Consider the following 22,290-nt stretch of genomic DNA (forward strand, 5'->3'; position numbering starts at 1 on the left):
TAATGTGTAGTTAACAGTGAAGTTTTCTGTTTAGGAAAAAAAATCAAGAGCCTGTTCTGATCTCTTAGCCAGACTTTAGGAATGAACTGACAATTTAGGATAAAATACAAAAGAAGGGAATTTCAAAGCAGCAATCTACCGGGGAAACACTGTATGTTAAGCAGCTGATGGGCTACATGGTAGCTGAAGTTGCATCCAGTGATCCTGCACATGCCTGATCCAAACCAAAGAGACCTGATTTTCTCTTAAGACCTGTAATATGCCAGTCAACATGAAGGAAGCTACAAGAGTAAGGACGCAAAAGACACAAAATAACCACATGGATAAAAGCAGTGGCTAAGTCAAATGTAAGTTTATTCGTATTTCATTCAAACGTCACAATCGTTATGGTAAGCCAACACTTTTCTGCACCCTATAAAACAAGTCAACAGAAAGAGAAGAGGGTCCAAGAAGCCACTTTGAACCAGGGTTTTCAGTACAGCGTCTTGTCAGATGGACGGTATCCAGTACAGTTAGTCACCCCGGCATTACACGCGTCCCAGAGGCTCTCATGGCAGGTAACAACATGCATGCACTCTGCAATAGTTGGAAGGACTTTGTTACCTCCTTGGGTACTAAATATGGCTCATTTTGCTCCATGTCATTCGTAGGTCGTTTTTGGGAGTGGAGTGGAAGAGCTTCATTCTTCCTACATAAATCACTAGCACAGTCTTTCACCTTTGCGTAATATGATGAACACCAGGTATGTATTTGCAATCGAGTGCTTCATCCCCCTGTGCTAGGATGGCACATATCAGTGGGAAGGGCAGTTCATGAATATGCTACACATTTGGAATCATGCATGGGGGACAGGCATACTCGGTAAGGTGCAGGTTTGGATCCAAATGTTGGCTTGAGTGCTGCAGAGTCAAAATATCAAAGGAGCCCCGACCTCTGCCTTTGTGAACAAATGCAGGATTCCCTGCCAGACAATCTGTGTAACTTCTGCCTTCACTCTGTACACAAACAGAAAGAACTTCCTGGAACTGCTAACCATCATTCCAGGATAAAAGTGGGGAAACGGCCTGGAGCTAGTCCCGCAAGCGTCTATTCGACAATCCCGGTCCATGCTGCTTCCAGAAGTGATGCAAAGGCACCATGGGTCGATTCCAAAGGAAATGAGGCGTTCTTGCCCTAGAGGTGATGGGCTTCCATACCTAGCTGGACCACACTGCACATAACCAGGCTTCCTGTTGTGTTCTGTTAGTTGTAATATAGGAAGACACTTCTCTGAACAAAGGCCTCAAGCAGGAAACTAAACGCAAAAACGTTTTAAAACAAACTGCAGACATGTCCGTCACTGTGACAGGACGGGAGAAAATCCAATAAATAGATTGAGAGAAAAGAATAATTTAAAATAAATAAAAACTGGCTCCCTTTGAAGTCTTCTCGCTCCAGCCATCTTTTTACACCAGACATTGCTGGATGAAGGCCACCCTGTGTGGCCAGATCTTTTTTGTTGCTAATTCGCTTAGCAGCAGCCACCCCCTCCTCCTGCACCGGCCCCACCTTGCTTGAGTGGGGCACTCTGGATCCGGATGTTGGATTTCTGGGAATCGTTCTGAGTGGAGCCAGAGCCCACGCGGTTCTTAATTTCTGCTGCCATTGTGACGAAGGCCTGCTCTACGTTGTTGGCGTTCTTGGCGCTGGTCTCCAGGAAGGGTATGTGTAGGGAATCTGCATATTCCTGCCGGTAAAAGAGAGAAAGTGTGTTAGGGAAAGACTAGAGTTGGCGGTGCTCAAGCTGGCGAGGAACCAATGGTTGTTTGTATTCAATGTACAGACTTGTCACTAGCAGACATCTAGTTAACAGCATAGTTGATACCATCAACTCATTCCTTACTGGCAAACGACACACACTTCACATGAACCACTAAGAATGCCTTTTGTACGTTTTTCCTAAATGTATTTGTCTGTATTAGATTTAATTGAATCAAACCACATTGAAACATTTTGAAACAACGGTCTCCGCTTTCCTGAAATATGTTATGTCCCATCCTGAACTTGATAGGATATAGAAGAAAAAGCATGATGGGAGTGAAGGATTGGTGGGTTGAGATGGTGACATAATTGCTTAACAGACTAGTACATTTCCATGAGAATTTTGTGAAGCTTATTGTTTTGGAGTAGAACGAGTTTGGATTAATAGGGCTGCGTTGATCAGAAACAAATTTAGAAAATAAATTTTGCTCTAGAAGGATTTAATGGGTTGTTAATCTGATTTATGCAATTGTATAGCGCCGCCCAAGCTGAGGGCCGGGACAGAAACACAGTAACAAACCTTGTGGTTACTTCCTACTAAACCTGAAAATTTCGTGTTTGTTGCATGTGTGGTTGTACATACACATGCACTGCATACTCCTGCCACCCGGTGCTGGGCATATGTGTTTGGAAGTTGTTTTTCCTTCAAAGACCTTACGAGTCACGTGACTCCTCGTGACTCCAACATCAGCCCACAATGCAACAGGACAAAGACTTCACCTCAGATTTTCTTCCCTCCTATCAGGTTCGGAAGTTGGTAATGTCAGTTCCAGGACAGATGTCGTTTTCACCGGGACCATCGGTTCCGGGCATTGAAACTTCATCTCCAGGACAGGGGAACTTTGCTAGAAAGCGACCATGGTCACTCGACTCCAAACAGCTTTGACACGACCTCTTGAGGAAACGGGTACTTTAAAGAGTGACTATTGTGGGGGGTGGGGTGGGGTGGGGTGGGGTAGGTGCTATAGAAAGGACAACATTCCAGTTCTCCACTGAATGCAATGCAAAACTCACTTGGTCTGATCAGCAGCGGAGTTTTTTTCTCCAGACCACAACAATGCAACATGCTCCTGTGTAAAGCATTCAGGTGCAAGAACAAGATCTGACACCGATGAAAACACCGTTGGGCACACCACAAAATGCAGACACAGCAGGAAGGAAGAGGAATTTCCATCACAGCAGAGCCCACTGGACAAAGACTACCTCTAGATACTCTGTTCCACTTTATTCCCTCGAAAATTAATTCCTCAGAGTTTGACCTCCAAAGCAGTCCCAGGTCGAGACAGAGTACGCCTGCTGAGGGAGTTGGCCATGGACCTCAAAACCACCCTGAATAGGCACAGACACCCCTTAGCCTTCAGGGGCTCCTTCAGCCCAGAGCAAGCCTCCAGCAAGGGTAACTAACCTCTGCCATCCATCCTCATTTCTCGACCCAGAAGCTCTAAGAAGCCAATGACTCCAATACCCTCTCCAAGAATGGTTCTGAAACAGGCTTCAGTTCCGCAGTCAGACTCAAGTGTGGCCCGACCACCATAGAGGTTCTCCAAGTGCCTGATGTAAGGCAGAGGAGAACATGTATCCATTCCTCCATGAGAAAGAGCCATTCCAGCCCAGTCTCATACTCCTCCAATCCCAAAGAAGAGGAAGCCCAAATTTGACAAACACATCTTTGAGTAGTGTTAGGCCTATCCTAACCCCAGGAAGGGTAGGGATAGGACCACCATCCCATCACCACCACCTCTGTGGCCTTGCACTCCAATACCACCTTTTTTGCCTTGTACACCATCACCACATCCACCTCCTCACACTAACTCAGACCAAGGCAGCCCTATGATCCCCAAATCCTTATTAAAACCCTGCTATACCTGTAGAGGGGGAGATTCTTAGGCTTGTCTTGTGGGGAGGTGGGGTTCAACCTGATAATCCTCCCTGACTTCGAACCATAACCCTGCTAAGGCTTCCACACCAGATGATACCACTTCCTACCACAGTCATACAGAAAGTAGAGCAACACCCCAAGATAAAGAGCCATGTGGTAGAGGAGAAGGACATTTTTTTTTATTTGAGACCCCCTCCAGGAAACTTAAATCTCTTCATTATCTTCTTATGCTCTGAAGCAAGCTGAAGTCATGTGCATACAACTTTAAAGATCCCGTGAAAGTTAGGGTTGTCACCCCACAGGCTGAGGAAAAATCAAAACGTGGCCTCAGACGATCCGGTCACATTTGAGGACATGTCTCACATGACTCACTGCTTGTCCACACTGTAGGAAAGAGCACTTCGGCTGAGGCAACAGGATTTTCTCCTCCTCCAGACAAGGAGAGCAAGAAGATCGAAGAGGCTGGGAAGCGTGTGAGGTTTGCTGCACAGTAAAATATTGCTAATTTGGTCCAACTGCTCTACAGGTATGATCACTATCACTTGGAGGAATTAGTTAAACACTCAATGAAGCCTACCGCAAGAGGGGACAAGAGCTGCCAGTGGGAGAGAAGGTGATATCAACGGTGAACGTCAGGTGTGCATTGGACTCTGCTGATACTCCAGTCAGGAGATTAACATCGACATCCTGTTAAAGCACCATTCTTGCCACAGAGTCCCAGGTTTCAGACCCGAGTGTCCTAGGTGTTTGGAAGCTCTTGTTTTGGGCTCCGTTGGAGACAATACCAGAAAAGGTTAGTGATTATTATATATTTTTTTAAAAGACATCCAGATTATCATAGGTGCACTAAAGATCTCAACACCTAGATCTGCCTTACGGAAACAGTAGCTGAGGGGAGGCTACAAGTCATCTACTCCCCCTCAGGTGCCAGGGTATCGTCAGAAATGGCGCCTCTGCCTCTAAGAAGCAGTGACTACCCTGTTGATTACATATATCTGTTAGGAGAAGGTTGCGGTTCTTCCATCCCGAATTGGAGGAAATAGGCTCCAACAAAAGGGTTCTCTCAGTAGTTTAGCTAGGGTACTGCCAAGAGTTCCACACAACGAATAATATCACCTTGCCGCTGTTTACTCAGTTTCAAACATCTGTGACAGGAAGAAGTAGAAGCTCCCAATAAAAATGCTATTGAGCTGGTGGCCAAGGAGTCTACTCCCTGATCCCCAAATGGTACGGAATTCTGCAGCTTGTGCTGGATCCCAGACTGCTGAACTGGTACATCCTGTTGATGCGCTTTCACATGACCACCCAGCCAAATGCCGTTTTGCTGCTCTGCATGTGGACTCTATAGTGGTCCTCAACTTTCAAGGACACCTACTTCCACATCCCCATACATCTGGCACATCCCCGCTGCCAGTGTTTTTTGGTACATTGTCAACACTGCGATACAAAAGGGGATGATGGACGGAGCATTTGAGCCAATCAAACACTCACCCCCAGTCAACACTACCAATTCAAACTTCTACCCTTTGGGGTAACACACCCATTTAAAGAGTCAAGACACCCTAACCCAGAACACATTGGGAATGGCCATCATCCTGTTCTCAGCCATGCATGCTCCCTGTCCTCTTGAAGACAGGGCTTTATAGGCCAATCATGTTTTTTTTAACACAGATCAGAAAAAAGAATAGCTGTGTAACAGGCCTGGTAATAGCTACCTCTGTGGTGTACCTTCGGCACTTCTGGGATTGGGGAGAGCTAACCTTATCCATGGAGGACCTAGGCAAATGGTTTGGTACATAACATCATAAGACCACCAAAATAATGAGCCTTAACCACCAATCGCATTATTTAAGGTTTAGGAACCAGAAGAGTGCCTCAATAAACTGGACTTGATTTTTCAGGAAAACTATGAATCACAAACTGGTTTCCAACTCACCCTAAACAAGCTTCTATAGTATAAAGACCTATGGGAAACCAAGGTCTTCGTGAACTTTACAATCCAGACATACATGAATTCTGCACTTATCTTTTTAAATTTCCCTAGTGTTACGGAATCATACCAAACAAAGGGCACCGATTACAATGGAAATTAGAATTGCAAGTGTAATTTTAGCAATTCCCCACTAACCAACCCTCCTTTGCACGGATCCAGACCTTGCCTCGCTCTTGCCCATTACCAACGAGCACCTTATGATGGGGGCTTAGGAATGGCCAATTTATACCTTTATTACCTTACTTCTCAACTTCTGGTGATACACGACTGGCTTAATGGGGGTTGGTTGGACCCGGCTTACAGACTGGAACTGTTGATTTTGGGGTTCCCTCCATTTGTAGCTCTGCTTTACGTATCCCGATCCCCCGCTGCACCCCTCCGGTGACCAGAGCGGTTTCCCACACCTGGAGGGCTGCGCTCCGACATACTCAATGGGATAGCACACATACACAACAAATGCACCTCTGGCACAGCACTGGCTGAGAGAGGTGGTGGAGCAACAAGATTTTGGGAGACTGGACCACATCTCGCAACTGGGTGACGTGTGGTCAGGGTCACACATGCTATCCTTTCAACAGCTTCAGAATACTTATGCGCATACCTCCACACAATTCTACAAATATCTCCAACTGTGACACTCACTCCTCACTCCTGTAGAACAGACTGACCCACTCCCGAAGTTTAGTCCATTGGAGGTCAAGCTTCTTATGGTTGCACTGGGCAAGGGTGGGGTTTCCAAAATCTATCATACATTGATAATCAACACCTCAGGTACCATGGATAGCCTTACGACCCATTGGGAGGGTTGGCCGGGTCCTCTTGAGGATGTTGACTGGCAGGACGCAATGATGGCACCTAGGACCATCACCATCTCCTACAGGATGCACCTGATTCAGACATACTATCTACATACTTAGTTTCTGCCTCCACACAAAAAAAGTTGCTGCCATATGCTTTGGCATCTTACGAGGTCTCAAACCTATTTTAAAGTGCTTTGACGCATCCACCAGACAGCTAATAGTCCAATCCACTGTTCTGTCACAATTGGACTATGCTAGCTCCTTGCTCCTGGGTGCCAATAAAGCCAAGATTATGCGGATGCAGAGCATTCAGAATGCGCCAGCGAGAACCTTGGTTGGCCTTCCACGGTTTTGTTCCATCACTGACACCATCCGGAGGCTACATTGGCTCCCGATGGCCCAGCGAATTCAGTTCAAATCATTATGTCATTCTTTTAAAATTCTAAAACTTACCACTCCCAAAATGCTCTGTAACCTCTTGACCCCGTATGTCCCAACCCGTGCACTACGTTCAGCGGAACTACACTTGGTCAGTGTACCTCGGGTCAAACGCTGCAGAGCGGGAGAACGTTCCTTCTGCTATGTGGCAGCAAAGCTGTGGAACGCACTCCCAGCACACATATGAGAACTCGAAGATCAGCTGGTTTTTAGGAAGACAATTAAGACCCACCTATTTCTCTTAAACTAAGCTTTTCCGGACATTGTCTTGCTGAGCTTCATCGTAGTCAGTTGTCGGTGAGCTGTCAGAAGCGCCAGGACGCCCCTTTGCTGGGGCAGCTGAGCGCTATATAAGTCACTATAACATAACATTGTGCTCACCTTATCCGGCTAGGTTGCACCAGACAGGCTTCCTTTCTGAACCCACCTGCCCCCGCTGTGGGGGCCCTCCTGACGACTTTTATTACATGGTGTGGTCGTGCTCTAAGATCCGGGGGTTTTGGACTGTGGTGGTGGGGGAATTGGGGAATTGACTAAAGTCTTGGGTTAGGAAGTCGCCCTTTCACCCTTGGTGCTCCTGCTGGGGGTGTTGGAGGACTCTGGGGCTTGAGGGCAGATCGAGCATTCCTGGGTACAGCCCTCATGGTTGCCAAGTGGGACACTGCTGCTCGCTGGAAGAACCCTGCACCTCTCATCTTCTCGCAGTGGAGGCAGGGGATGGACTGGAGCGCACAACAAGCAAGTCTAATAGGCCCGGAGATGCCCCTTGAAATGTGGTCATGTATGGGGGAAATTGCTGGAACAATTTGTCTAGGGCCTCACCTTTTGACACATGCATTGATGTGTTGCTTTATAGTCTACTACCCTTCTGGCCTGTGCTGTGGTTAGCTGCTGTAACACTTTCTACTATAATAATTGGGTACCTCTTGTGCAAAAATTCTATAAAATATGTTTATTAAAAAAAAACTGCTTCCGCAATCTGGACAGTATTTTAAAAGATCACTGCTGAGATACACCTACACCACTTTTGGAGTAAAAGGTTTTCTGATCCCTCAAATTAGAGGTACTATCACACTTCTTTAATAAGCATCTATATATGTATGCTCTGCTAGTGAAAATAGGAATGGCCCCATAAAACATGTTATTTGGAAAAATTAATATGGATATATACTTGCCCATTTATTACTACAAAACACAGGCCAACTTTCACTTTACTACAATCGCACACCATGTATCTGTGACTTTACAGAGAAAAATCTGCTAATATTCACAAAGCATATACTATATGGGCCAGATTCACAAAAGTAATCTGAAACAAAATCCTAACATAATGCATTTAAGAGTAGTACAAACTTTACTACTCCTAAATGCCCTTTGTGAATACCAAAAGTCGAAAAGTAAGGATTTTGTCTCAGTTAAGACTAACTTAAGACCAAAACTTAAGTTTAACTGAGGCAAAATACTAACTTTACAACTTTTGGTATTCACCAAGGGCATTCAGGAGTACTACTCCTAAATGCACTTTGTAAATACCGAAAGTCGTAAAGTTAGGATTTTGTCTCAGATTACTTTTGTGAATCGGGCCCTATGATTTATCCCACTTGCATAGATGTAACCCCTTGTGTCCTTGTTCCCATTAGATGCCTTTCTTTATTACTACTACTTCACAAAAAATGAAGTATGAAATAAACATTATATGCATATCCGCAACGTCTAATATGTCATTTACTACAATCATTGACAGAGGTAAGGGCCATCAAGAATCAATTGAGATTTCCCCTTTTGTGAGCCAAGGCCCACTCAGAAAGAATAACAGCATATTACACATACAAAGTCCATAATGTCAATTTCACACGTTTTGAGAAACGCCCAATTAAATATTTTGGAAGCTCTTATTTAAATACAATGCACATTCCACAAATATAAAAGGTAACATTCCAACACATTAACATTACAAAACTAAGCCATTTAACATTTTCAACATAATCAAAACAAAAAACACTGCTATAATAGTATCTCAACCCTTTTGTAACAAAACCATCTCCAGACACAATAATCGCAGACATTTTTTAAAAGTAATACACAAACATTAGACAATTGTTAAACAAATACTACTCACTTTGTTATTATTTGAAGGTCTTACATATTTCACAGCAGTAACATTAAAATATCTAAAATCGACATATCACACCTCACCAAACGTCTCATAACATTAAAAAGTATATTTACCATCCAATTTCACATTGTAAGCACTACATAATATCAGTGGGAGTTAAGGCTAAGTGATTCAGTTGCTCGTAAAAGAGAAAGAAGACTTTAATTTCAGAATTTCTTTTTTTCTTCAATTTTGGGGGGCGGAATATAGCAACATAGCAGTAAATCTTAACTCCACTTAAACTTCGTTTTATTATTATCATTATTTCTTTTAGACAATATGCCGGGACAGAAAGCCATTTGCAAGGCTCTAAAGAGTATATTACCCTTCCCTTCATTGTTTTTTTCCGCTCAGTCTGTATTTTTAGGTTGAGCCTGGGCAGCGCATGGGCTTCTCTGCGAGGCATGCTGTATTGAGGTAAGGACTTGAAGCTCCGCCTACTGTCCGCCCATATTTTTCATTGGCTTGTGTGATTGTCCACTGTAAACTGTGGCTGTTCATTAGTCAAAAGGCTTAGTAGTCTCTCCTTAATACCGCCTGGTCTAATTTTTTAACCTCCCATGGCAACACCCCCTGTTACGTGTGTTGTTACTCTGTAGGCTTTAATTACAGCCTCCAAGCACTATTTTTTCAAATAGCTTTGAGGACAGCTTTCTCCTAACATTTAATAGCACGCATTTGCAATGCAATATGTCTCGCATTTGCGAGACTTTAAGCTATTGGCATTGTGAATTACAATGCCCTTTATTCATCAGTTTTAAAAACAACACATAAATAAAAGGCATTATCATTTACAATGGCAATAGCTCAAACTTTCGTAAATGTGAGTCCTATTGTACTGCAAATGCTTGTTTGTTTTTACCATAAGCCGAAGACTCCTGCATACTAAGAGGTCTCCTTCTTAAATGGACTGTGTAACATTACTCCCTCCAGCTCCACAGAGCTGGGGGGAGCAATGTTATCCTAAGACACAGGCCTTTATTTCTTTTAATGACCACTCCCATTTAAAATGTTCGGCTAATTGCCCATAACTAGGTCTTTCACTTCGATGCGTGGGGCCGGGAGGTATGTTTGGAAAATGAGGAAAAGATTGCCAGGTTTTACACTAACATGCCTCTGATTTACGGGCCAATTAAAATAAAATCTACCATGTTAGCCCAAATTTGGGAGAGCCCTGTACAGAAAAATAGGCACACACAGGTGCTGTAATGGAGGGCAAGTTTGCAGGGAAGCTGGTGCCACATACAGTAGAGAAAGGAGCAAACAGGCTCCATGGGGCTTGGCATGTTGGCAGACAGGGGTTGCAGGGATTACAGGGCACACAGAGGCATTATAGAGTGGGTGCAAAAAACGGGATGAGGGGGGGTAGTGAACACATAAGAGGAATAGAGGGAGCTGGGGACACACATGGGGACACGCATGGGCTCTGTAGAGGCGAGGCAAGGTAGGACACAGAGAGGCGACAGGAGTGACACACTTAAGAGTTGGATGGGTGCAGTGTGGCACAGAGTGACAGCAGGAGCAAGACAAGACCGAACTAATGGGCTGCAAGATGGCAGATCACACAGAGCTATAGAAAGGAAGGTGTCACATACAGGGAATATAGGAGAGAACGAAGGCACATGTAGGTGCTACTGGATGTGTGGAGCTCGCTGATAGGGACTACAGAGGCAGGACAGCACACAGAAACTGCAGGAAGACTGTAGACACACCCAACATCACAAGTCCTCCCAAACATCATAAGTGAACAACCTAATCATCACCTCCCTCGAACCAAGATCATACCACCATCATATGTCCACAGAACCAACATCATACATCCACTCTAAAAAGCTAGCTAACAGACCTTTTGTCATACACAGACTGTTATACATCGGCGCACCCATTATATTACTTCCACACAACCAACATCCTAATACCAACACCACCACCATCAAATGTAAACACATTCAACATAGGTCCACATTCTCTCCATCAAACATCCACAGAACGTCTATAAGATGCAAAAAAGCCCCAACAATACATTCACACAATCAACATCATACAATAAAGCCACCACCATCAAAAGCCAGTAGCCCCACAACCAACATCATAAGCCAATACTGATCTAATATGATGCCAACATGGCCGCGACCATAGCTTAACATACCCACCCTCATACTGGAACACACACAACGTAATACATGCACACAACTAAGATCATACATCATCGTTCATCCACACAAGCAATATAATAGTCAACTCATCTCCAATCATATACCAACACTCGCCACCATTCTTCTACAGAGCTAACGTCATACTCCATTAGAACCACCCTCTTAGCTCAATGCATCCACCTTCACACAAGCAATATCAATATCATACTGCAACACAGACCATCATAAAACCACAAAACCAATATCATAGGTCCACAGAACACATTGTACTCCAAAATGGCTAACATATTTACTACAAGATCATATACCAGCACACCAAAAACAGGTCCACACAAACGTCATAAATCTACACACCCTACATCATACATTAACACACAAACTCTCATGTGCTCAAATAACAAATAACAAATACCAGCAAACCCCCCCCCATGCAAAAAGATCACAGATCTGGATTAAGTCCATCATTTTTTTGCATGCCACGCCAATCCAATTTGCTTGATTCTTGTCCAGGGAGGACCTGGCCTGGCAGTTCGGGCTTGACTACTCCCATGGGAAGCAGGGTCAAGAATGATTGGCATATGGCTGGGTCTAAACTGGAATGGCGTGAAAAAACGATGGATTTAACTCAGATCAGACTTTCAGAACGAACAAACAAAGCGCCTGACCGAGGCTCACACCCTTATGCCCAATCAGAAGCTCAGATAGGATGGTAGGCTTTCCTTTTTCCTTCATCCTAGCATCTGATGGGGCTTAAGGGCGCATGACTGAGATGCCCCAATTCACCATTATCTGACATGCTGCACTGCCTGACACTAGTGCAGCATGTCAGATATGTATTGAGTCCGTGAAAGGATGGACTGTAACAGCCCACGCTTGACACATGCGCAATACAGCCCCGGGAGCACTCTTCTGGTGCAGGGTGATATTGCAGCATTTACATGTAAGGAAATGCTCAGTGAGATACTTTTGTTACATATAAAAGCTGTAATATTTTGAGAAAGAAGATGGAGGTGCGACATGATTGTGTGTGTGCGTGTGGGGGGGGGGGGGCGCTGCCCTTTTGGCCCCAATGGAGAAGCAACCCCTGCATCAGACAATCAACACAGCCGCATTTATACAACCACCCGCATCAACATACTTGCAAAGGTCGATCATGAAATGCCCCTACCTATCACAACCATTACACACATACTCATGATGTTTGCAAAACCAAGAATACATACCCACAACCTCCAAACAATGCATCTAAATACAGCATTAAATGCCCACACACACCATCACATGCAGTCATAGCCATACACCATCACCCTACTGCTCAATATATCCAATCATCATTATACACACACACAAATACAGCATTATACACCCACCATCATATTTCAAGACACCAGCCATCATACAGCCACACACTTAGCACTTACTATTAGCCTACAGTGTCACTCCAAGAACTATGTCACACCATCATTCATCCTTATAAAAATATTATAAACCATAATCAAGGATTCTCTCAAACAGACCGCAGATTAAACTTTCCAAAGTAATGACATGGTGGGAGATAAGGTTGACAGGAGTGTCAAGGGAGGTAAAGGTTTTTAACATTTTGTTAGACTTTGCATCTTGTGGTGTGTTTCCGCTTACATTTTCCTTTCTGACCTCCCGGTTTTAACTCTGTTTTTGGTGGTGTGATGATTCTGCGCACTTTCCTCACTGCTGTCCAGTGGTAAAGTGCAAGTGCTCCTGTATAAAATGTGTTATTGATTGATGTTTCCATGATTGACATATTTGATTTATGGGTGAGTCCCTAGTAAAGTGCACTGCGAGTGCCAGGGCCTCTAAATCAAATGCTGTTGATGGGCAGCAGCACTGGATTGTGCCACCCACGCAAAAAAGCCAGTGAAATGTAACTCTGGCCTGCCATTGCCACGCCTGTGCGCAGGCTGGGGCTGCCATGTCGACTTGGCAAGTGCACACACTTGCAAGTCCTTAAACCTTCCCTTTTCTACATGTGAGTCACCCCTAAGGTAGGCCCAAGGTACTCCCATGGGCAGGGTGCATTGTATGTAAAAGGTAGGACATGCCCTGGTGTGTGTGGCATGTCCTGATAGTGAATTACAGCCTACTTCGTTTTTCACTATTGCAAGGCTACCTGTTCTCCATAGGCCAGAATAGGCAGTTTGATAATTACATCCTATGATCCTAACTGACTCAGGGAACATGGTAGAAATTCGAGTTTAGTATGCCTGCACTCTGAATGATAAAATACATATTTTAGTAAAGTTGGTTTTAACATTCTGTGTTTGAAAATACCACTTTTAGAAAGTGGGTATTTTCTGACCTAACCATCTAGCCTGCCTCTGATAGCTTGTGTATTAGCTGTCTAGTTTGTGAATGACAAGGGCTGGGGGAGACAGGGTGAGTCAGCAGGGCTGAGTAGGCACATCTACACATAGATGGGTGGGAGGAATATCACCTGAGTCTGAATAGGGCTGGGCTCGCCTTCCACAATGCAGGTTCCACCTCCTGTGGTGCGTCTGAGAACCCTGGCCCACACTGACAAAGAAAGAAGGTTTACCCTGGCAGAATGCACCTCAAACTGGTTTGATCTAGGTCCAGGCCCCTCTGCCTTCAGAGAACAAAGGAATTGCTGGTATAAATATTGGGGCCCAGAACCCAAGACTTTAGGTCTCACTGGAATCAAGGAACCTGCCAAGAAGAAGAGCTGGAAGAGCTGCCAGGAGGAGTACTGCCCCTTTGCTGTGTTGTTGCTTTGTTGGGTTGGCCTGCAGCTGCTGCTTCTGCCTTAGGCAGTGAATGGACTGGACTGAATTTTCTCTACTTGTGCTGAGTATCTCAAAGAACTGAAACCAAGCTGGCCTCCTGTTAAGAAGTCTCAGGGACTGCAAAGACTTCACCAACCTCTGGGTATCGCTCCTGGAACCGTTGTTTCAGTTGCCACAGAGAAGAGGGAACCACGACCGGCCTAGTCATCCGACTCCATCGCCGGCCTAGTGTCCTGCAGGCACCGCATCGAAGCACAGTCTCGCCCTGCACCGACGCCGTCTGCACGATCGTCACGAGCCGCTGCCTGCACCGCATCGAGAGGCACCGCAACCTGCATCGCCTCACTTCACTTCACTGGCCTGGGCTCACCCAAACGGTTGCCGCTGGCTCGACACGCATGACTGCCTCGTCACGTCAACCGGCTCTGTTGCTGCATTGCAACTTGCCAGCACCTTATCGAGCACTGTCTCGCCCTGCACCGCCCGCCTTGGTCTCACCGACGCTGCACCGTGCACCACTTCCACTTTGCCCCGTAACCGCGACGGACGCCACAACCAGCTCGGTCACCTGCACCGCAACCTGCCAGCACCGCATCAAGCACCGACTCGCCCTGCACCACAAGCCGTGGTCTCACCGACGCCGTCTGGATGATCGTCACCGAGCCGCTGCTTGCACCGCATCGACTTTGCATCGCAACTGCGACGGATGCCAAGAAAGACTCGCACCTCCGTGTGAATCGCACTAAGAAAGGTACTAAGGTACTGTTAACGAGTCTGGCCCGCTGTTGCTGGCCAGCACCACACGGTCAGCTAGAACTGTGAGACTCTGATGTTTTCAGCATCGCTGTAGACTCGGACTGAGCTACCGACTCATACAAACTATGTTTTCAACGTAACTTTGCACTTTAAAGACATTGTGCAACACAACTAATTTTAAAGTACTGTACTGTGGATTTGTATCGTTTTTGGTCTTGTTTAAGTATATAAAAATATTGGATATTTTTTCTAAACTGGTGTGGTGTCCTTTTGTAGTATTTACACTGTATTACTGTTGGTTATGTGCAAATGCTTTACACACTGCCTCTGAGATAAGCCTGACTGCTCATGCCAAGCTACCAAGGGGTGAAGCAGGGGTTATTTTAGGAGTGTAACTCCCTTATCCTGTCTATACTGGTGGTTTCTGCCTGGCTTTGGTGCAAACCTTAGCCAACCAGAAAACCAATTTCTAATATGGATTGTCAGCGGTGAGGATAGGACTTATGTTTGCACTTGACTTACAGTGATTGGTGTGCACTACCATATCGCAGACCATTACGTACCAAGTACAGGTTCTTTTTCTTTTTGGCCTATTTTTAAACTTGCCAGTTGAACTTGCTACTTAAACATGCCTGAATCAATTGCATCATCTACTGCATCAATGGAAATTGCCTTTGAGGAGGATCGATTGGAAGCCTACAATAAGAAGGAGTTGAAATCAATTTGCAAGAACCTGAAAGTCCAGGTCAGAGGCCTCACCAGGAAGGATGAGCTACAAAAGACGCTGAGCGCCTGGGTAGCAGCCAGACATGCCAGTGGGCAATCTGGTAATCTCAGTGGAGAGTTGGATGAGCTTGGCACAAGGGAAGATGTGCTTTTGGGAGGAGGGAAAACCTACAGGGCAGGCAGTAGTACTTTGTCCCCAGAGGAGCTGGAGGACAGGCGTGAAGCTAGGAAATTTGAATTGGAGAAATTCAGAATAGAAAGTCAACTGGAAGACAAGAGAATAGCCATGGGGGAAAGGAAAATGATACTAGATTATGAGAGAATGATCAAGGAGCTGGAGCTAAAAAGTAGAACCTGCTGATATGGTGGCAGCAACTCTTCAGCCCACACATACATGATTGTACACATCCCCAAGAACGTAGGTAAAGAGTACAAGAAGGGTGATGACATTAAAGGGTACGAGTCGTCTATTCATATGAATGAGGTCCCTGAGAGGAACTGGGGAGCGGGGTTGTGGCCTCTCTTTCGTGAGGAAGCTAGGGATACCCTGATAGCTTTGGGTAAGGGGCAGGACCTCACCTATGCCGACATGAAAGACGCTCTCTTCACTAGGTATGGGCTCACTCCTGAAAAGTACAGGGATAAGTTTAGGTCCAGTAAAAAGTCTGAGACCAACACTTGGTTGTAATGTGTGGATATGTTCTGTAGGTTGCTGGTTGGCTGTGTGAAAGGCAATAATGTCACAGATTTTCAGGGGCTCTACAATTTGATTGCATGGGACTACTTGTCTAGTCTATGTTTTGCAGATCTACACCAGCACCTAGTTGACAGTAAGCTAATTGACCCCAGAAAGCTTGCTATGGAGGCGGACCACTGGGTGAGTACCAGGGTCCACAAGAAAGCGTTTGGGGGAGACTCAGCCAAAGGTGGGCAGGGTCCCCTGTAGAAAAGTGGGGGGGACAAGGGTATAAGTCAGGAGTTCTCTAAAGGGCCCCAAACTAGTACCCAGGGTAAAGGTTCCAAGCCCCCAGGTGATAAGAAGAAAGGGGTCACTACAGGGAAGCCTGCTGAGACCGGCCCGCAAGTGTTATGCATGTGATCAGGTGATTCACATGTAGGGGGGCCCCAGGTGCCCAAAGGGTACACAGCCACCCACTGGTGGACAGACCAAGGTGTTGGCTAGTGTAGAGCTTGGGGAGGAGGGGTACCTGCTGGATGGTGGGGATCCCGAAGAAATGACCCTCGTCTCACTAGGGGACAGTGAGATGGTCCCAGGAGAACAGGTGCCCCCTAACACAAAGAAATATAGCACTTGGGTGACCATTAATGGGAAAAGGGTAGAGGCTCTGGAGCCAGTGTGACCTCAGTCCGGTTTCACCTGGTCACTGAGAAGCAGGTAGTCCCAGCGGCATTCCGCCAATAGTTGCTGTAGACAATTCGGAGTTCCAGTGTAAGGTAGTGCAGGTTCCCTTTGAATGGGGGGGGGTCTCAGGTCCCTTGAGGGTGGTTGTGAGCCATTCCATGCCTGTAGATTGTCTGCTAGGTAACAACCTGGAACACTCCTTATGGAAGGATGTTAAATTCAGGTCTCACTTGGAGATGCTTGGGTTGCCAGAGTGGGCATGCGTGTCTACTCGGTCAATGGCGGACAGAAAGGGTGATCGAGAGGACTTGGAGCCTGAAACAGTGGCCCAAGTCTGTGCCAAGAGAAAGGGCAGGGGGCGTGGGAAACCTGCCCCCGAAGATCCCACGGACCAGGAGGAGTCGGACCTCAAGGGGGACACCTCGGTGCCTACAGGAGAGCAGGTAGCCGAACTGGGAGACATCTCTGAGCTGACCCATTGGCAGCAAGAAGGTGGTCCCACCAGGGAGGAGTTCTGCAGCGAGCAGAGTGAATGCCCTACTCTGGAGGGTCTGCAGCGGCAGTCTGCAGACCAGGCAGCTGGTAATCAGTCAGGGTCACATCTGATCTACTGGGAGAATAGTTTCTTATACAGTGAGCCTAAGGTCGCTGAGCCTGGGTCAGCCAGTGTGCTGGTGGTACCCCAGTGCTTCAGGACCTTCCCACTGGGTCTGGCTCATGACGTGCCTTTGGCAGGACATTTGGGGCAGGACAAGACCTTTGACAGGCTTGTCACCCACTTCTTTTGGCCCCAAATGCAAAGGCAGTCAGATGCACACTGTAGGTCTTTCCAAACTTGCCAGGCAAGTGGAAAGAGTGGGAGGAAGATCAAAGCTTCTCTCCAAACTTTTCCTGTTGTTGGTACACCCTTTGAAAGGGTAGGGATGGATATTGTGGGACCACTGGATCCCAAGACAGCCATGGGCAACAGATACATCCTGGTCTTGGTGGACCATGCCACCCGGTACCCGGAAGCAATCTCTCTCAAGACAACGACGGCAACAGTTGTGGGCCGGGCGTTAATGGCGATCTTTTCCTGAGTGGAATTCCACAGAGAGGTGGTTTCTGATAGGGGGACCAATTTAATATCCAAGTATATGACATCCCTGTGGAAAGAGTGTGGTGTAACCTACAAGTTCACCACTCCTTACCACCCTCAAGGAAATGGTCTGGTGGAGAGATTCAACCAGACCTTGAAGGCCATGATCAAGAGTCTAACAGAACCCATGAGGCGTAAGTGGGACGTCCTCTTGCCATGCCTGATCTTTGCATACAGAGAGGTGCCTCAGAAGTCTCTTGGGTACAGCCCCTTTGAGCTCCTGTATGGCCACCCTGTCAGAGGACCTCTAAGTTTGGTGAAAGAGGGCTAGGAGGCAGCTCCCAGGAAAACTCCCCAGGATGTGTTTAGTTACATGCTGGCCTTCCGAAAATAGACTGCCCGCTTCAGGAAACTCGCTCAGGCGAACCTAGAAGCAAGCCAGGAGAAAATGAAGAAGTGGTATGACCAGAATGCCACTCTAGTCGAATTTCAACCTGGGCAAAAAGTGTGGGTCATGGCCCCAGTGGAACCTTGTGTCTTGCAGGACAAGTGGACTGGGCCATATGAGGTGGTGGAGTGCAAAAGTGACGTCAAATACCTGGTGAATTTGCAGACTCCAAGGAACCCTCTGAGGGTCCTTCACGTGAACCGCCTCAAGGCCCACTTCAAGATGTCCAAAGTGAGTAGGCTCTTGGCGACAGATGATGGGGCGGAAGAGGAGAGTGAGCCTCTCCCTGACCTGTCTACCAAGGAGCATGATGGGTCAGTGGAGGGTGTGATCCTCTCCCCTACACTGACTCAAGAGCAGCAGTGAGACTGTCGCCAGTTGCTGGAACAGTTCGCCCCACTGTTCTCTCTGACCCCCGGTGTTACTCACTGGTGTACCCCACGTGGACACTGGTGACAGCCCTCCTGTAAAGCACAAGATTTACAGGTTGACTGACCGGGTCAGGGCCAGCATCAAGGAGGAGGTCTCTAAGATGTTGGCAATAGGGGCTATTGAGCCCTCGCACAGTCCTTGGGCCAGCCCAGTGGTCTTGGTCCCAAAGGCTGCTCCACCCGGTGCCACTCCAGAACTGCGGTTTTGTATGGACTACCGTGGGCTCAATGCCATCACCAGGACTGACGCGCACCCCATCCCCAGAGTTAATGAACTCATTAATCGGTTGGGAGCTGCCCGGTTCCTCAGCACGTTTGATTTGACGTCGGGGTGCTGGCAGATTGCCTTAAACGATAGGACCAAGGAGAGTCCACGTTCTCAACCCCAGAAGATCATTTCCAGTTTCAGGTGATGCCCTTTGGGTTGAAGAATGCCCCTGCCACCTTTTAGAGGTTGGTCAATCAGGTTTTAGCTGGACTGGAGGATTTCAGCGCCACCTACCTGGATGACATTGCTGTGTTCAGTTCCAGCTGGGAAGAACATTTACAGCACCTTGAGAAAGTGTTAAGGGCTCTGCAAGGTGCAGGCCTCACGATCAAGGCTAGTAAGCGCCAGATCGGGCAGGGTTGGTGGTATACTTGGGACACAAGGTAGGAAGCGGCCAGGTGACACCCCTACAACCCAAGATTGACACCATTCTGGCTTGGGACCCCCCAAGACCTAGACAGAGGTGAGGGCATTTTTAGGTCTCACTGGCTACTATAGGAGATTTGTTAAGGGCTACGGCACCATTGTTGCCCCCTTAACAGAGCTGACTTCCAGAAGCAGCCCAGGAAGGTGATCTGGACTGAGTCTTGCCAGAAAGCTTTCGATGCCCTGAAGGCATCCATGTGCACAGTGCCCGTGCTCAAGGCACCTGACTTCTCCAAGAAATTCGCTGTGCAGACTGACGCTTCAGAGCATGGTGTGGGAGCGGTGCTCTCACAACTGAACGAAGAAGGCCTAGATCAGCCTGTAGTCTTCCTTAGCAGGAGACTACTCCCCAGGGAACAGAGGTGGAGTGCCATAGAAAGGGAAGCTATTGTTGTGGTGTGGGCCCTGAAGAAGCTGAGACCATACCTGTTTGGGACTCAATTCTGGGTTCAGATCGACCATGGACCCCTCAGATGGTTAATGCAAATGAGGGGTGAGAATCCAAACCTGCTAACGTGGTCCATTTTCCTATGGGGAAGGATTTTACGGTGGAACACCGCCCTGGTACAGAACACGTCAAGCGGATGGTCTGTCCAGGTTCTTCCGCCTTAGTGAAGAGAACTCTCAGGTGGATGGGTAGTTCTCCCTACTTTCAGCTGAAGGGGACATGTCCTAGACTTGGCATCTTTTGGCATGTTTCCCCTGACTGTTTGCTTTCTGACCTCCCAGTTTTGACTCTGTTTTTGCTGGTGTGATGATTCTGCACACTTTCCTCACTGCTGTCCAGTGGTAAAGTGCAAGTGCTCCTGTATAAAATGTGTTATGGATTGATGTTTCCATGTTTGGCATATTTTATTTATGTGTACGTCCCTAGTTAAGTGCACTGCGAGTGCCAGGGCCTCTAAATCAAATGCCGTTAGTGGGCTGCAGCACTGGAGTGTGCGACCCGCGCAACCAGCCCGTGATATGTAACTCTGGCCTGCCATTGCAGAGCCTGGGCGCAGCCCGGGGCTACCATGTCGACTTGACAAGTGCACACACTTGCAATTCCCTAAACCTTCCCTTTTCTACATGCGAGTCACTCCTAAGGTAGACTCAGGGGACATGGTAGAAATTCGAGTTTAGTATGCCTGATCTCAGAATGATAAAATACATCTTTTAGCAAAGTTGGTTTTAACATTGTGTGTTTGAAAATACCACTTTTAGAAAGTGGGTATTTTCTGACCTAACCATCCAGCCTGCCTCTGCTAGCTTGTGTGTTAGCTGTCTGGTTTGTGAGTGACAAGGGCTGGGGGAGACAGGGCTGAGTAGGCACATCTACACATAGATGGGTGGGAGGAGTAGCACCTGGGTCTGAATAGGGCTGGGCTCGCCTTCCACAATGCTGGCTCCACCTCCTGTGGTGCGTCTGAGGACCCTGGCCCACACTGACAAAGAAATAAGGTGTACCCTGGCAGAATGCACCCCAAACTGGTTTGAACTAGGTCCAGGCCCGTCTGCCTTCAGAGGACAAAGGAATTGCTGGTATAAATATTGGGGCCCAGACCCCAAGACTTTAGATCTCGCTGGAATCAAGGAACTTCCAAGAAGAAGAGCTGGAAGAGCTGCTAGGAGGAGTACTGCCCCTTTGCTGTGTTGTTGATTTGTTGGGTAGGACTGCAACTGCTGCTTCTGCCTCGGGCCGGACTGAACTTTCTCTACTTGTGCGGAGTATCTCCAAGGGACTGAAACGGAGCTGGCCTCCTGTTAAGAAGTCTCAGGGACTGCAAAGACTTCACCAACCTCTGGGTACCCTTCCTGGAACCGTTGTTTCAGCTGCCACAGAGAAGAGGTAACCACGACTGATTCCGTCATCCGACTCAGTCACCGGCCTTGTGTCCTTCAGGCACTGCATCGAAGCACTGTCTCGCCCTGCACCGCAAGCCTTGGTCTCACCGACGCAATCTGCACGATCGTCACCGAGCCGCTGCCTGCACCGCATCGAGAGGCATCACAACCTGCATCGCTTCACTTCACTTCACTTCGCTGGCCCGAGCTCACCGACACGGTCGCCGCTGGCTCGACACCCGTGAGCGCCTCGTCACGCACAGCTGTCTGGCTCGTCCAGCACCAATTCCCGCCAACCGGCTCTGTCGCTGCATTGTAACTTGTCACCACCGCATCAAGCACCGTCTCGCCCTGCACCGCCTGCCTTGGTCTGACAGACGCCGTCTGGACGATAGTCACCGAGCCGCTGTTTGCACCGCATTGCGGGACACCGCACCGTGCACCGTTTGCACTTTGCCCCGTAACCGCGAGGGGTGCCACGACCGGCTCCGTCACCTGCAACGCATTGAGCACTGACTTGCCCTGCACCGCAAGCCTAGGTCTCACCGATGCCGTCTGGACGATTGCCACCGAGCCGCTGCGCGCACCGCGGGACACCGCACCATGCACCGCTTCCACTTTGCATCGCAACCACGACTGATGCCAAGATTGACTTGCACCTCCGTGTGAATCGCACTAAGAAAGGTACTGTTAACGAGTCTGTCCCGTTGTTGCTGTCCCATACCGATGCGGTCAGCTAGAACTGTGAGACTCTGTTTTCAGCATCGCTGTAGACTGGGACTGAGCTACCAACTCGTATGAACTGTGTTTTCAACATAACTTTGCACTTTAAAGATATCGTGCAACGCAACTAATTTTAAAGTACGGACTGTAAATTTTTATCGTATTTGGTCTTGTTTAAGTATATAAAAATATTGGATATGTTTCTGTATTACTGTTGGTTATGTGTAAATGCTTTACACACTG

At 47.3% G+C, this 22,290-nt stretch overlaps 1 protein-coding gene across 3 annotated transcripts in view; it reads right to left on the reverse strand.

Annotated features, from left to right (window-relative positions):
* Positions 1-337: 337 nt before the first annotated feature.
* The window catches only part of LOC147692494 (ras-related protein ORAB-1-like), a 188,821-nt gene continuing 166,868 nt past the window's right edge, over positions 338-22,290 (reverse strand). For all 3 annotated transcript variants that reach the window (XM_086938704.1, XM_086938702.1, XM_086938703.1), the window contains exon 7: positions 338-1,726. In XM_086938704.1, the coding sequence (XP_086794830.1) occupies positions 1,511-1,726 (216 nt within the window). In that variant the 3' untranslated portion in view covers positions 338-1,510. The remainder of the gene's footprint in view (positions 1,727-22,290) is intronic.

This window comes from Lissotriton vulgaris, chromosome 9 (assembly GCF_964263255.1).
Source record: "Lissotriton vulgaris chromosome 9, aLisVul1.2, whole genome shotgun sequence".
In the NCBI taxonomy this organism is placed as follows: domain Eukaryota; kingdom Metazoa; phylum Chordata; class Amphibia; order Caudata; family Salamandridae; genus Lissotriton; species Lissotriton vulgaris.